Source organism: Heptranchias perlo, chromosome 8 (genome assembly GCF_035084215.1).
Source record: "Heptranchias perlo isolate sHepPer1 chromosome 8, sHepPer1.hap1, whole genome shotgun sequence".
Taxonomy (NCBI): domain Eukaryota; kingdom Metazoa; phylum Chordata; class Chondrichthyes; order Hexanchiformes; family Hexanchidae; genus Heptranchias; species Heptranchias perlo.
This window is the reverse complement of record NC_090332.1, coordinates 83,035,836-83,053,008: the sequence shown is the minus strand read 5'-3', so window position 1 is coordinate 83,053,008 and position 17,173 is coordinate 83,035,836. Positions and strand designations below refer to the sequence as shown.

At 41.6% G+C, this 17,173-nt stretch overlaps 1 protein-coding gene across 3 annotated transcripts in view; it reads right to left on the bottom strand.

The window, feature by feature from the left end:
* Nucleotides 1-16,939, bottom strand: part of plcb1 (phospholipase C beta 1) — a 646,154-nt gene extending 629,215 nt beyond the window's left edge. For all 3 annotated transcript variants that reach the window (XM_067989433.1, XM_067989434.1, XM_067989436.1), the window contains exons 1-2: nucleotides 16,489-16,939; nucleotides 13,409-13,486 (exon numbers count right to left, since the gene is read on the bottom strand). In XM_067989433.1, the coding sequence (XP_067845534.1) occupies nucleotides 13,409-13,486; nucleotides 16,489-16,587 (177 nt within the window). In that variant the 5' untranslated portion in view covers nucleotides 16,588-16,939. The remainder of the gene's footprint in view (nucleotides 1-13,408; nucleotides 13,487-16,488) is intronic.
* Between the last annotated feature and the right edge of the window lie 234 nt (nucleotides 16,940-17,173).

The following is a 17,173-nucleotide window of genomic DNA, read 5'->3' as shown; positions in this document are numbered from 1 at the left end:
CGTGTTGGCTCGGTGATAGTACTCTTGCCTCTGAGCACAGAACTGAGCCCAAAAGCTGAAGGATGAACCGGAACTTTGGACTGTGAGCCCGATTATGTGATTGAATGTGTCAGCATCAATTCCAGGAGACTGGAACATACTCTGAATAAGATCTGAACCTTGATCCAGAGAGTCGAGAGGAGCTTCAATCAGGGAGGAAAGGCTATCTTTAAGGCCTGTTTTGTTATCCGCTCGGAGGGTCAGGGAAGGGGCGGGGGGGTGGAGGGGATGTGAAGATCAAATTGCTGGATCAGGATTAGCGGCAAGGATTTTGTGACAATCTTCAAGAAGTCCTAAATTTTCCAATAAATTTTTCCGCACCTCCACCTGTGGCAGGTCTAAAAACTTAGTTTTGAAAACACTGTATTGCTGATGAAGTCAGAAAATTTACAAAGGTGTATCCTACTGATTAGATCCACACAAATATGGAAACCCCAATAACCCACCATACTGATTCAGCCTGTGATTAATTCAAAAGTGAATGAAGAATCTTCCTCAATGTGAAGCCAACATTTAAAAGGATGGAATGGACACTGTGTTGCAGATGTCCTTTATATGACTATGAGCCTTGAAATGATGCCGTGCCATTACTGTACGAATGTCCAACTCATTTGTATGAAATTACTTTGCAATTTTGATTTTCTCAAAATAGTGGAGAAAATAATTTCATATGAATGCATTAAATGCTATTTTGAGGCTATAATGAAATGTATACATTCCATAAAGCAACCCATACACTAAATAGGAGACTGTATATATTATATAGTTAGACATACCCAACATTATATAGTGAAAGTAGTCATCCTGATACCACAATGCTGGGAGTTAGGAAACTGGAATATTAAAGTGCACTTCTCATGGTAGAATATGTTATTTCAAGACCAGATTATCAAAGCTCATTTTCAGAGTTTTGCACATCCTAAGAACTTGTATTATTGATGTCTACATTACAAATTAACAGTTTGTTTAATTTAGTAATTACTGATATAAATGAAAGAAATTACTACGCAGTTGCTAGATTAACCAAGTGCTTTGAATAGGTTTCTCCATTTGCTGGATATAGGGTGACAGGTGCAATTCCTGTTGAAGATATTACATTTTATCAGGAATAATGAACAAGGAGGAGGTAATGGCTTTTAAGCAGGAATAGCAATATCTGTCTCTTATATTACTAGAAAAGATGCACAACCAACAACAGGTAACTTCAAATATTTATTCACTAACAGACACCAAGAACCTGACTCATTGCCACATTAATTGTTATTAAAATGTTTTACCATCAATTACTCAACATTGTGTGTCCCATACAGTCATACCAATATCACCGATATCTTAGAAAATAAGGGCCATAGAATATACAAAGGTCGCAAAAACCAGTAACATTTTACATAATGAATGTCACCAATTCCTACGAGACAATCTATGTAATTGTTAAAAACAAAACAAAAAGTTTCCTTGTGACAAGTATTAGGGCTTCAGAAGGACGTGTTTGTGATCAAATATGAAGAACTAATGAAAACTGAAGTTAGAGGTGCAAAAGAAATGAATCCTCAGAAGATAGAATTTCATGCTTTTTATGATAGATAAATGTGAATAGATTCAAGGACATAATTTTATCACGGGGTTCAAATTATGTCACAAACTGAGATACTGATGAGATTGGACCGTTCAAATGATATCCTGGGGTACTATGTGTATTGAGCTGGGACCAAGATTCTGGGTTCAGCTGCCTGCTGATTTATATTCACCAGAAAGGATGGCATTCTGTAACGGATCATAAAAGTTACTTGCTGATGGAGTTGTAGCTAAGTTCAGCTTAGCAATTTTCTGACAAATTTGGAAACTGGAAAACTAGCAATTCTACTTGAAGCTGGGAAAATGCTATTAAATTTCAAATATCTCCTGCAAGCAGTTAGCAATTCTTTTTTAAGCCAGATGGAAGAGGAGCACATTCCATTGAGAAAATTATCTCTTATCTTTACCTTCTCTTTTACACTTCTGCTTTTCTTCTTTCTACATTTTCTTTTGAATTATTTTTCCTTGTTATTTGTTTTTAGTCCTAATTTTCTTTTATTCCTTTTAGCTCTGCCCCTAAATTTTATCCCCTATTCTTCTCTTCCCCCCACTTATCAGTGTTCTTTTTTACTTTGTTCCATTTCATCCTCTCCCTTTTATCACGATCATACCTGTTATTGAGGAATATTGTAGAGTAATACATTAGTAATCGAATGTCCCACATCCATTTCAAATTATTGATCGAAACCTCAGAATCTCCCGCTAGGTTGTATTCAAAAGGAAAAGCTAAGACTTTACTGGAGATCTTACCAGACATTTGCTACAAAGCAAGGCTTCCAGTGGCTGTAATTTGACATTACAACATCCAATACTAAATGTAACCTTGTGGTTACCTTATTTTTCCATTGTGCTACAAACAGAGCTTTTATCTTCGATTTTTGACTTTCTTACCCACATCAGTTTTTGGGCCCATAACCAATGGCGTGTTATGGGCCCATAAATAGCAAAAAGTAGAAATCATCTCCCCATGTATTTTATAATTACCAATATAATTATGGGGAGCAGCGGCATGCACAAAGGGAATGCAGCATTGTTTCCTCTCTGCTTCTAATTATGGTATCAAGTACACCCAGGTTGACATGGCACGCATCAGGTGCAATAAAAAGCTCACTATGATCAAGTCTTGAATTCCAAATCAGATAATCCCTAATGGACCTATCTGCCTTTTTTAATTGATGACACTCTCTATGTTTGGTCTCTCTCTTTGTTTGGAGCCTCTCAGACCAAATTTGCTGAATTAGTAGCAATTTGTGACAAAATGATGGACAGTTTTTGCTGTGGATGTCTGTCTAATGGGAACTTGATTAATGAGACTGCCTAAACTCATTTTGCTTAGGACCAGCTGTCGCAGAGACAGTAAGAGAGAGCCACCTTCCCTTTTGTCTGAGCAAGGTTCAAACCGAGGTCCCAGAAGTGAAAGGTTAGTATTCAGACTCACTGCACTTTGAAGTATGTCCTACTTATTAACTGATTTCTTGGTAACACTACTTTGGAGTTCTTCTTTACTTGTTGACAAATAATCTAACTGAATTCCTTAACTGTGTGTGTGTGTGTGTGTGTGTGTGTGTGTGCACACTCATGTGCTTGTGTGTGCATGTCCATATGTGTGTGTGCCCATGTGTATGTAAGAAGAATCAAAGTATATCAAATTTCCACCATTGAAATGGCTTCAATCCAATTTTATTTTTTAGGTTTATGCTAATCTGCCCAAAATCTCTCCCTGTCTGATAGGCCAATCATGCAGCGGTTGTGATTGATAATGTGAATGAACAACTGTGTGTGGCATAGGCAACAACAACTTGCATTTATAAAGCGCGTTTTATGTAGTAAAATGTCCCAAGGCACTTCACAGGAGCGAATATCAAACAAAATTTGACACCGAACTACACAAGGAGATATTAGGACTGAAAAGGGTGGGTTTTAAGGAGCGTCTTAAAGGAGGAGGGAGAGGTAAAGAGGCGGAGAGCTTTAGGGTGGGAATTCCAGAGCTTAGGGCCTAGGCAGCTGAAGGTACCAATTGTGGAGCGATTAAAATCGGGGATGCGCAAGAGGTCGGGATTGGAGAAGCGCAGAGATGTCGAAGGGTTGTAGGGCTGGAGGAGGTTACAGAGATAGAGAGGGGCGAGGCCATGGAGGGATTTGAAAACAAGGATGAAAATTTTAAAGTTGAGGCATCGAGACATGTCAATCATTGCAGTAAAAAGCCAAATAGCCCAAAAAAGAAACATTTTGCCATCAAATACTGAACGTGATTGTCCCTAAAGTGTGTGAATAGTTAATTCTGGAATCAATGCTGGCACCTGCTTTATTTCAGTCATAATTCTGTTATTTCACCATAACTGTATTTCCAACCCACATATGTGTGTGGCACAGTTCTGTTGTCTTATACAGACAAGTGATTAATTGCTTCATGCCAGCCATTTCTAGTGAGGTCTCAAAGAACATACGATATTCTGCCCCCGTCCAACTGTCTTTTTATCGCTGCTTCTATAATTTTAGACTTTTTGCACCTTTAGTTAAAAACCCTAAAACTTTACTGGTGTATAAAATGACAAATAAATGTTGGCATCGATTTTGGTGGTTCTTTGATATTTGTCCTACAGTTAAAATGAAGAGTGACGTTTAAATATTTTTAAAAGGTACTGTTGTTGCTGTGGAATCTGTAACATGTTAAATCATCAGACAGTAATAGGAACATAGGAAGGAACATAGGAACAGGAGTAGGCCATTCGGCCCCTCGTGCCTGCTCCGCCATTTGATAAGATCATGGCTGATCTGTGATCTAGCTCCATATACCTGCCTTTGGCCCATATCCCTTAATACCTTTGGTTGCCAAAAAGCTATCTATCTCACATTTAAATTTAGCAATTGAGCTAGTATCAATTGCCGTTTGCGGAAGAGAGTTCCAAACTTCTACCACCCTTTGTGTGTAGAAATGTTTTCTAATCTCGCTCCTGAAAGGTCTGGCTCTAATTTTTAGACTGTGCCCCCTACTCCTAAAATCCCCAACCAGCGGAAATAGTTTCTCTCTATCCACCCTATCCGTTCCCCTTAATATCTTATAAACTTCGATCAGATCACCCCTTAACCTTCGAAACTCTAGAGAATACAACCCCAATTTGTGTAATCTCTCCTCGTAACTTAACCCTTGAAGTCCGGGTATTATTCTAGTAAACCTACGCTGCACTCCCTCCAAGGCCAATATGTCCTTCCGAAGGTGCGGTGCCCAGAACTGCTCACAGTACTCCAGGTGCGGTCTAACCAGGGTTTTGTATAGCTGCAGCATAACTTCTGCCCCTTTGTACTCTAGTCCTCTAGATATAAAGGCCAGCATTCCATTAGCCTTCTTGATTATTTTCTGCACCTGTTCATGACACTTCAATGATCTATGTACCTGAACCCCTAAGTCCCTTTGGACATCCACAGTTTTTAACTAATGTTCATGCACCTAGGTTGATGGGTTGATTTTGGGTTGAAGTGGTCTTTTTCATAGAGCAGAGGGATGAATTATAAAGCTATAGGCCAGGGCTGTAAAACAGAAATAAAGGGAAGGTGAAGAGAGTTGGCATGGCCATAAGAGAGAAATAAAAATGGACGGTGAAACGAACAGGCAAGGAGAGAGGGAACTTAACACAGAATGAAAGAATAGAGAATGAATGAAAGGGAAAAGGTACAAGGCATTTCTCACATTTTAGAATAACTGAGCGAGAGAGAGCGAGCTAATCTGACCAGTAAAAATGAGATTCGCTCGGGGTCAAAACTGCTCCAACTTGTTGGAAATACAATCCCGACTGATCATAGAGATAATGTTTACCCATATACAATTGAGAACTCTGAATACAGCTTCCTTTCTTTTGCAGTTAAGTACCATAGGTAGGGATAGACCGAGTAATTACAGGCCAGTCAGTCTAACCTCGGTGGTGGGCAAATTGTAGGAAGAAATTCTGAGGGACAGTATAAATCTTCATTTAGAAAGGCACGGATTAATCGAGGACAGTCAGCATGGATTCGTTAAGGGAAGGTCGTGTCCGACTAACTTGATTGAATTTTTTGAGGAGCAACAAGGAGGGTCGATGAGGGTAGCGCGTTTGATGTAAAAAGTACATTTTACACATTTTTAAAAGTATTTGGATATGCACTTGAATTGCCGTAACCTACAGGGCTACGGACCAAGAGCTGGAAAGTGGGATTAGGCTGGATGGCTATTTTTCAGCTGGCACAGACACGATGGGCCGAATGGCCTCCTTCTGTGCCGTAAATTTCTCTGATTCTATGAAACCACAGTTTTTTGAGGGGACAGGAAACTGGGTTTCTGCCCTTAGTCACTTGTTCTCAGAAACCGGGTTTCTCCCCTTAGTCACTCCCAAGAGAAATTCTGAAGGGGGCTGGGGGGGACTGGGTGGGGCAGGAGAGGCATCTCTTTTGCCTAACTCCAATCTCCATCCCTATGTCACTTTTGGGGGCATGTCAGGCAGGATCCCAAACTCCTCCAGAAATCCTGCCAGCTACTCCTACACCGCTGGCAGTAAAGTGGACCTGCAAGAAGCAGGCGTCCTTACCATATAGGGCCACATGTGGGCTCTATAATGCCGTATTCAAGAGAATATGGGGCCTACCAGCAAGGGAGCAGCAGCAAAGAAGGCATGGGCTAGTAAAGTATTCAGCTTGACCAGCCTGCTTCCTCCCTCCCCAACACGAACACCGCCCCCCCTGCCCCCAAGCACCAAGTCACCACTGCAAAATCCCACTAGCTTTTTGTGGTGAGCACCCCAGTAGCTCCAGTATTGGTGCCAACCCCTAATATCTAAATGACCCATCCCTGGGAATTGGGTCTGGGTCATTTAACGCCAAGGCCAGACTGGCATGCAGAGGTACTGGTCTGCCGCAACGACTCCGTCCAAATTTCTAGGCCTATATCTCTTAAAAAGTACAAGTATATTGTATATGTCGGAAGCCCTATATTATTTTCCCAGAACTTTGAACTTCTTCCTAATTGTCTCCTTTACATATTTTATGCAATGTATGAAAATTACATTACAATCAACTACCTGTGGTTCAGCAACCAAATGCTACCACTTGTTCTCGGATATATTCTTTGTTGTGTCAATATGGTCTAATGCTAAGCTTTAAGTGCATGGGCCCTTTTGGGATCCTGCTACTTGAGGAGACATCAATATTTTGTTAAAATATAAACTGTTGACCTCAGTGATCAAGTATAACACCAGACTGAACTAATGCACAGATATACATACCTTCAACAAAACTTGAAACACTCAGTGCTTTCAAGCCACATAATCAATCACATTGCATTAGCTTCTAAGAAGGAAAGAATTTGCATTTATATCGCGCTTTTCATGTCCTCTTCATTTGCAGCCAATGAAGTACTTTTGAAGTATTGTCACCATTGCAATGTAGGAAACGTGGCAGCCAATTTGGCACAACAAGGCCCAATAGCAATGTGATAATGACCAGATAATTTGTTTTTTTTTAAATTATGTTGGTTGAGGGATTAATATTGACCAGGATACCTGCGATAACTCCTCTGCTTTTCTTTGAATAGTGTCATGGGGTCTTCTGCATCCACCCGAGAGGGCAGACATCAATATGGGCCTCGGTTTAATGTCTCATCCGAAAGACAGCACCTCCGACAGCGCAGCACTCCCTCAGTACTGCACTGAAGAGTCAGCCTAGGATTATGTGCTCAAGTCTCTGGAGTGGGGTTTGATCTCCAGGACCTTCTGACTCAGAGGCGAGAGTGCTCCCACTGAGCCAAGACTGGCACCTGCTAAGTTTAATTAATTAAACTAGTATTCTGAAAAAAACAATGAAATGCATTGCCCAACAGTTTCTGGGACAGTCTTATTCGGTATTTATCCTCTATTTTCTTTTTTTGGAATGCCCCTTTCAGCCTGTCGCATTTAATGTTCACCAACAGAGTGATCTCCAGTTACTTAAGTGAAGAACCCAGTGGAAGTTACTCCACAATGTGGTGAGGCTGCAGAGTGCCCCAAATTCACCCCCTTTACGTTGTGGCACACTGGTGGCAACAATGAAGCAACTGCAAGTGTGTAATTCTGCCAGTGCACAAGTTGTTTAAGAGTTGTGGTTTACAGCTTTATGCTTGTGACTGCAGACCTTATTAGATCCAGAGCAAACTAGCAGCTCCAGCACCCATTTACGTTACGTGTTTGCCGTGATTCTCGCCTCGAGTCAGAAGGTCGTTGGTTCAAGACCCCCTCCTAAGATTTGAGCACAAAATCTGGATTGACACTTCAGACAGACAGACACTGAGGGAGTGCTGTACTGTCAGAGGTGCCGTCTTTCGGATTAACAGAGTCTGCCTTCCCAGGTGGATGTAAAAAATCCCATGGCACTATTCGAAGAATAGCAGGGGAGTTTTCCCCGGTGTCCTCTCCAATATTCATCCCTCAACCAACATCACGAAAGTAGATTAACTTGTCATTATCACACTGCTGTCTGTGGGAGCTTGCTGTGTGCAAATTGGCTGCCGTGTTTCCTACATTACAACAGTGACTACACTTTAAAAGTACTTCATTGGCCATAAAGCGCTTTGGGACATCCTGAGGTTGTGAAAGGCCCTATAGAAATTAAAGACTTTCCTTCTAATGTTTTCTCGACTTATTCGTGGAGACAGGAAATAAAATCACCCCAAATGCTTTTGTTCTGCACCTTTTGGAGGCATGTCTAAATGAATGTCTCCCTAAACTCAGACCTATGATCACTGAAGTTTTAAGCAGGAATGGTGCTGGAGAGTTACGTTTTGTGCACACATACTAGGATAACTGTCTTGTAACCCTTCAGATGGTCTGTTCAGTGAAGCCTTAATGCAAGTGCTTATGTTGTGTGAACAACGGTAACTAGGCACTGAAACATGTACGTGTCACTTCTGGTACTGAGTGCCACTAATTCACTCTGTTCTTCAGTGGCTAAACATTTTCTTCCATACTAATTGCAGTTCCACTATCCACTATCTGGTAACAAAAAAAAAGAATGTGCAAACCACAAAGATGGTGTTCGAATATGCTTCAATAAGCATTTATTCACAATCAGTACATAACTACAAATGGAGTTTAGTTGCCACTAACAGATACTAAAGTTAACAGGTAATGTGAACTGCAAATAAGCTGCTTTCATATTATATTAAGACCTGTGCTGGTGACGACAGCTACTTGTGTGAGTCGCATGCAGCCGGCTGCAACCCAAAAGTAAACTTGCTGGTTATAAACAAGTTATGGAAAGCCAGTGTGCACCTGATTTGAAACTACTACTGATGGGTGGATTACTTCAACTAAAAAATGTTGTCAGATAACACTCCTGTGAAGCACCTTGGGACGTTTTACTACGTTAAAGGCGCTATATAAATACAAATTGTTGTTGTAAATATAGTCTGAAAGGAAACTATCATCAGGATGAAATGCCTACAATGATACTAAAGGCAATTTATTGTCATGTTACAATGAATTTCAACAGAAACATGTGAAAGGCCCAGGAAAACACTACAGCTTGAACACTTTTTTGCACGTTTAACCTGAAGTGGAAAACATTCTCACTCTGACTGTTAGTTCTCACCTAACAAGCACCCCGCCCCCCCCACAATAAAAAAAATGGCGTCAAAATCACACTAGTTTACTATTTGGATTACTTACTCGTTTCACCGAAGGTGGCTTCTCATATCTTTCCTGAAATGTTTTGTCAACAACGGTCCTTTAAGAAATCGAAGAACTGGGAGTAGCTTTAACTTTCTATTTTTGGATGGAGCGGAGGTCATTTAAGACTACGCTTTGGGGATTTTAATTTAAATCGTGCTGACGACAACACCAGAGGAACAGTTTTGTCGGAGTTACTGAGCTTGACAATGCAAGAGACCCTCCTTAACAGATGCAGCTCAAACGACAAGAGCACTCTGGATTAACAGCTGCATTTGCTCATTTGAATTCAGCCCATGTGCTCACCATTCCTCCAAAACAGTTTCCCAATGATATCACGGCCCTTTCTATTTCAATAAAAATATTTGAAAGTGAACAAAAAATAGGCAGAAATAGGCAAAAAGGACGATGATTAACAGTAACTCTGATATCTTAATGTACAGATGGTAACATTTTGTAACTTTGATTATTTTTCTGCTATTAAAAGAGCTACAGATGGTGACGTTCCTTCTTTAACAAGCTGTACTCATGCCAGGCCATAATGTAATATGTTAATAAACTAACGATATTATGATAATTCATTCCCTGGTGGTTCAGCTAATTATTTCATAAAGGTAGCTTCTTTGAATATTTCTGGCGGTTGCTTGTGTGATGAATACATAAGCTACCCATGAAGATAAATATCTTGGAATCTCCTGTGGCACTGCACACAGTAACTTGGAGAATACGATCTCTCTCCTACTGCTCTCTCGTATTCATGTTGCTGTTTCTCTCTTTCTGTTCCTATTTCTCTTCTACTTCTCTCTCCCTTGCTATTGTTGCTTTTCTCCCTGTCCTGCCCTCCTCTGCTTCTCTCTCTCTCTCTCATTTTCAAAATTTCTTCTTTCCTTTCGGGTGAGAGATGGTATGTGGTGTGACATGGCTTGGTGGAGAGTGCAGGTCCCAGTGGCTGCAGGCAATATTTTCCAGTGGGGTTTGCAGGGAAAATGTGGCCCTCAGCAGCTCCCTTCTCATCTCCTCCCCCATCACTAATGCTTTCCCCATCCTTATCTCCATCCTTACTCCCATCAAGTCCCTACGCCTTCACCTTCCCACCATCTCCTCCTCTTCCTGCCACACGACTCCCATCGTGTTTGGTTTGGAGCCTCTTAAGAACATAAGAAATAGGAGCAGGAGTTGGCCATATGGTCCCTCGAGCCTGCTCCGCCATTCAATAAGATCATGGCTGATCATCGACCTCAACTCCACGTTCCCACCCGATCCCCATATCCCTTGATTCCCCAAGAGTCCAAAAATCTATCTATCTCAGCCTTGAGCACATTCAACGACTCAGCATCCACAGCTCTCTGGGGTAGAGAATTCCAAAGACTCACAAGCCTCTGAGTGGAGAAATTCCTCCTCATCTCAGTCTTAAATGGCCGACCCCTTCTCCTGAGACTCTGCCTCCTAGTTCTCGACTCTCCAGCCAGGGGAAACAACCTCTCAGCATCTACCCTCAGAATCTTGAATGTTCTTGTACGTTTCAATGAGATAAGCATACTGATGTGTTTCCGCACATGTCAAACACCCAGTTTACCCCACAGTGTGTAATTAATCAATCCACGATCAACTGTCGATGTGATTGACTACGCTGGCTATCAGTTACAGAGACAATATCCACTATATAATTGGCTCTCATCCCTCTGTGTCTTGAAGAATTATCTGACAGTTTCCAACATTTTCTTCAGATGTAATTGGTGGACTCTCCAGTCATTAGGAAATTGACAACTGAATCATCTCCAGAAACAGTGTTGCTGCATCAAAATCAGGAATGTTGTGTCGTTATATCTCATGCCACAAGAGTTCTACTGAGAAGCTGAAGAAAAGTAAGGTACTTTACTATATTAAAAATGTCACCAATTGACCATAAGCTAACTGCTGATACAGATTACATCATTGAAAGCAATTTAAACTGCACATCACTGCACTCCTACCACACATTAAACTAATATAGAGACTCATCACTGGCAAGCCTGCTGGTCGATCCCATAGAAATTTACGACAGCCAAATAATCTATTTCTTGCAACCAAATAATAATTTACTTAAATAAAAACAGAAAACACAGTACATCAGCAATCATCTGCAAGATAAAGACATGTCAACGTTTGCTGACCAACCTACTTTGCGTTTTATACCAAAATTAATTTTTACTTCAGATTTTCATCATTCTTATTATCTTAACACCTTATTTATTTTGGTTCTTTAGGAACATAGGAACAGGAGTAGGCCATTCAGCCCCTCAAGCCTGTTCCGCCATTCAATGAGATCATGGCTGACCTGTAGCCTAACTCCATCCACCCGCCTCGACTCCATATCGTTTAATACCCTTGGCTAGGAAAAATCTATCGATCACAGAGTTAAAATTATTAATTGAGCGAGCAGCTACTGCTTTCTGTGGGTGAGATTTCCACACGTCTACCACCCTTTGCGTGAAGAGGTGTTTTCTAACTTCTCTCCTGAATGGCCAGGCTCTGATTTTACGGTTATGACCCATTGTCCTAGACTCCCCCACCACAGGAAAATGTTTCTCTCTATTTACACTAACAATTCCTTTCAAAATCATAAAACTCTCAATCATATCACCCCTTAACCGTCCATACTCCAGGGAATACAAGCCGAGTTTATGTAATCTCTTCTCATAATTTAATCCTTGTAATATTTAGAATTTTTAAAAAAATCTGTTTATCAATAGAAATAACTGGAAGCAATACAGTAACGGTGATGCATGTGGCATTAGAACATAAGAAATAGGAGCAGGAGTAGGCCAGTCGGCCCCTCGAGCCTGCTCCGCCATTCAATAAGATCATGGCTGATCCGATTCTAACCTCAAATCTAAAGAGCACAAGAAGTAGGAGCAGGGCCCGGCCACTCAGCCCCTGGGCCCTCTCCGCCACCCACAGGGCCTTGACCGATCCGAACTCAGCTTCATGTCCAATTTCCTGCCCGCTCCCCGTAACCCCTAATTCCCTTTACTTCTAGGCCGTAAGCTGGTTGAAAACTCGAATTGTTCGTTTATCAATCAATTCTTTTAGAAGAGAATTTTGCTAGACAGCGTGTCACACATACCACCCAAAATACTTCTCAAAGTTTTTGTAGTTCTTCAGCTAAATGAAGGTTTTCATTCACAGCCTGAGGACATCCCTATGTCTTGGCCCAAGTCTCCCAAGAGACAAAATATCTTTGTCAGCATCAGCAGGAATTTTGGGAAGATAAAAATAGAAACAACAAAAACATGATTTGCATTTTACAGATCTCGCAAATTAGTTTAAAGCTTTGCATTTGGAATTAATTGCATTACGGTTACATAATCTATGCTTTCAAAAGTCATGGTAATCAAGATTAATGTTTGTGCATTACACCACTGCTAAAAGATTAAAAAAAAGATCATCAGGCCAGGAAAAAGCAATTGTTAGGAATAAAACACAAATGCTGGAAATTAGAAATAAGGAAAGGAAATGCACAGTTTGTCAGTGACTGAATGACAAAAATAGCCTGACGTTGGGCGTGTAACCCTTCATCAGATCTCGATGAACCTGTCTTTCTGGAAACATTAACCCATCCTTCTCTTTCAGAGATCGAACAATCTGCTGCACATTTCCAGCATTTTCTCTTCTGAATTTAAAAGAAAAAGTTACGATTTCTCTAGGCCAACTATAACATGGCTCAGAGAGAAATCAAAACAGTCGAAAACTGACCAGTTTAGAACACTGTGTCATTTCAGCTGTTTTGATTTTGCTTCCACATTCTTCGAGAGCCAGGTCACTTCTATTTGTATGGTATTGCTTCAAATTTTACAGACCTCGAGACTATCAGAATGATTCTCTAGTCAACCAAAGATGCTTCAGCAAAATACTTAGTCTTTCAAGCATGATAGAAGTGAAAGCATCGTTAATCTTGCCATTTATTGTGGAAAAATATTTGAGTAGTAACTATTTAGTAATGACAAAAATTCTTGAGACTTCGAAATCTAGATACATTTTAAGGTTTGCAGTCTGATTCCATAATGATTATGTTCGGAAATCATTTGATAATATTACTTGCCACAAGCCCATAAGGCATATTAAGAAAGTGAGTTTAATAGTCTCACCTTGTTTTGATCTGTCCAGTAAAGGAACAATCCCTGTGGATCCACTTTCAAGGTAACGGGAGTTACAGATGTGGAGTCCTAGCAACAGGACAAAACAGTCAATATAAAGTTCTCAAGGCACTTGCTCTGGCCGCTTAATCTTTAACGGTGTTAATGAATAACGTTAATAACCTCTGGGTGGAAATTTCTACGGGCGCCTTGGGACGTTTTACTCACGTTAAAGGCACTGTTGGTGTTAAGTTTTTCCTTTAGGCGCCCAACCCTGATGTCTCTAAGCGGTATTCACATTGCTGATGCCTCTGTGTTACTCGAGTATTGTGAATAGAGTTATTTTGACTGAGCTATTTAAAGTTTTCAGTATCATTATCGTAAATAACAAGTATTAATTGGATTCGATTTCCAATGAATGTCGATTATTGATTATTAGCTTCTGTTTTATTTTAGCAGTGGGAGTACCTGTAAGAATTTATGCCTTGGGTGGCTTCAGGTTGTTTGGGCTTGTTAGGAGAGTTTTACAAAGCTGAACCTGTTGGTGGGCTCAGTTGCTTCAGCTCACACACTTCTTAGCAAAATGTGTAAAGCTGGAGCTGTGGGGATGTTCACAAGACGCAACAGAAAAAAAGCATAATGTTGGAAGGAGAAGGGGAAAAAAGTGACCAGTGACCCTTCAAATGGGAAGGAATACTTTGTGCTGACGATGCAACAAAAAACCGTGAACCTCTTAACGCTACTGTGGCCGTTTAAATTACTTCCGCTTCAGATAAGAAAATACCACATTTGTACTTAAAGCCCTCAGTCACTCCTCTCCGATATCCCGACCGGATCTGTTGGTTCACATGCCCACAACAACAACAAAACACGCGGGTGTAAATGCATTAGGAAAAGCATTATCGCACATCAGCTTTTAGAATCAATTTGTATCGGTCCGATTAAAGGGTGAAAGAAAAAGCACCGCTGCTGATGTTATCTGTTGCATATTTGATGGGGGATAATCATTGAGCCGAATCGATGTGATCGGTACGTTTTCACCTCCAGTTCAGCGCAACACACAGACCGACAGACACACACAGACTCAAATACACACACAGACCGACACACACACAGACTCAAATACACACACAGACCGACACACACACAGACTCAAATACACACACAGACCAACACACACACAGACTCAAATACACACAGACCGACAGACACACACAGACTCAAATACACACACAGACCGACACACACACAGACTCAAATACACACACAGACCGACACACACACAGACTCAAATACACACACAGACCGACACACACACAGACTCAAATACACACACAGACCGACACACACAGACTCAAATACACACAGACCAATAGACACACAGACTCAAATACACGCAGACCAATAGACACACAAGCTCAAATGCACACAAACTCAAATACACGCAGACCAATAGACACACAAACTCAAATGCACACAAACTCAAACACACACAGACCAATAGACACACAGACTCAAATACACACAAACTCAAACACACACAGACCAATAGACACACAGACTCAAATACACACAGACCAATAGACACACAAAGACTCAAATCACACAGACACACACACAGACCGACAGACATGCACAGGCTCAAATACACACAGGCCAAAAGACACACAGAGTCAAAAACATAAGGCTCAAATACACACAGGCTGATAGACACACGCACAGACTGACAGACACACAGACCAATAGATGCACACACACAGACCGATACACACACAGACTCAAATACATGCAGACTGACAGATACACACAGACCAATAGACACACACAGACACACACACAGACCAATAGACACACAGCCACACAGACCGATAGACACACACAGACTCAAATACACGCAGACTGACAGATACACAGACCGATAGACACACACAGACTCAAATACACACAGACTGACAGATACACACAGACCAATAGACACAGACACACACACAGACTCAAATACACACAGACTGACAGATACACACAGACCAATAGACACACACACAGAGCAATAGACACAGATCTATACACACACAAAGATCAACAGACACACACAGACACACACAGATCAATAGACACACACAGACACACACACAGACCGATAGACACATACCGACCAATAGACAGACATACAGACCAACAGACACAGACTGACAGACACACACAGGCCAACAGACACACACACAGACCCATGGACAGACACACAGACCAATAGACAGACATAGACCGATAAACACACACAGACCGATAGACTCACACAGACGCACACACAGACTGATAGACAGACACACACAGACCGATAGACAAACACACACACACACAGGTAGACACACACAGACTCAAGACACATAGGCTGCTGGTAACATGTTTCCAGCTAAAGCTCGAATACTCGGGGAAAAAGATTCAATTGGCCACCACACGTTTGTTGAAAAGGACAAAAAAAAAACCAAAGCTTCCTAAATATCACACACACATTTAAAAGAAAACGACACGAGTTGCATCGAGGCAAATCGGCGCTGCACGAAAAACAGAGAATGACAAGTGCAATACGATACATTAAAGTGAAGGAAGCGAAGAGATTTTTGTTTTAAGGGCGGAGAGAGAGAGAAATGGATACATTGGGCACTCGGAGGGGCTGAGGCCATGCGTTCAGACTGTCGCTGATATGGGACCACTGATCTATTTTTAACATGTCTCTCCTCCTCCTCCTCCTCTCCGTCCTCTCAGCGGCCGGTGACAGACTGCGGAGAGACCGCTTTCAGCTCGCACCCTCTGGCCGAGCCGAGCCGAGCCGGAGCCGGAGCCGCCAGTCAGTCGGCAGCCGCCGCTGCAGCGGCACCCAATGCACGGAAAGAGGGAAACACAGTATGAATTTTTAAAAATATATATATATTTACATTCAGATTGCACGCCGAGATGAAATAATAAAAGCAGCAACCTCGGAAATAAAGCTCCAGTCTCATCTCAACCCCCCCACCCCTCCTTGTAAAAACAAAATGTTATCTCTCCCCCCACCCCCCCTGCTTGAACCTTATCTCAGTGTCAATACTCACATCATCCCATTTCATAAATTTATTTCCTCTCTTTAAGTTCTCAGGCAAGCAGACAGGTTTGAGCTGAAGAGCGTGGACCCCAGGCTGTGCCCCGGCCATTGAGATACATTTAAAGTTCCTCAAGGTAAAGGAGGGAGAAATAAATAAATAAAAACACTCAAAACAATAATAATGATGATTCAACTGTCAGTCTCTTTTTTTTTTCTTCTTCTTCTCTCCCCACCTCACGAAACTGAATCAGTGGCTCACACACACACACACACACACAAACAGAAACAGCCGAGTGCTACTGGGATGGCCGAGTGAGTCCGTGGGAGAGGTGCCCAGTCACTGAGGGAGGATGAGCCTTGGAAGCTGCACTGAAACCCCGGAGACGCCACAGGCAAAAGAGAGCAACATTATTAAAAGCCACTGAGTGACTGCCTCTCCTTTTCAGCACAGCTCCCTCTCCCTCTCTCACACACACACACACACACACAGTGCTCACATGTATACAGTGCACAGCGACTCCTAGCTAACAGCCACTGTCACAGTCCAATCGCATCCCACACTTAATGCAGAAAGAACGACCAAACACCTTTAACTTGTTGGGATTTTATACACATACACGGAGAGACACCCTTTTTCTCTGTATCTATCCCTCTAAGTGTGTGTGTCTGGCACCTATAAGATACATAATGGGGCT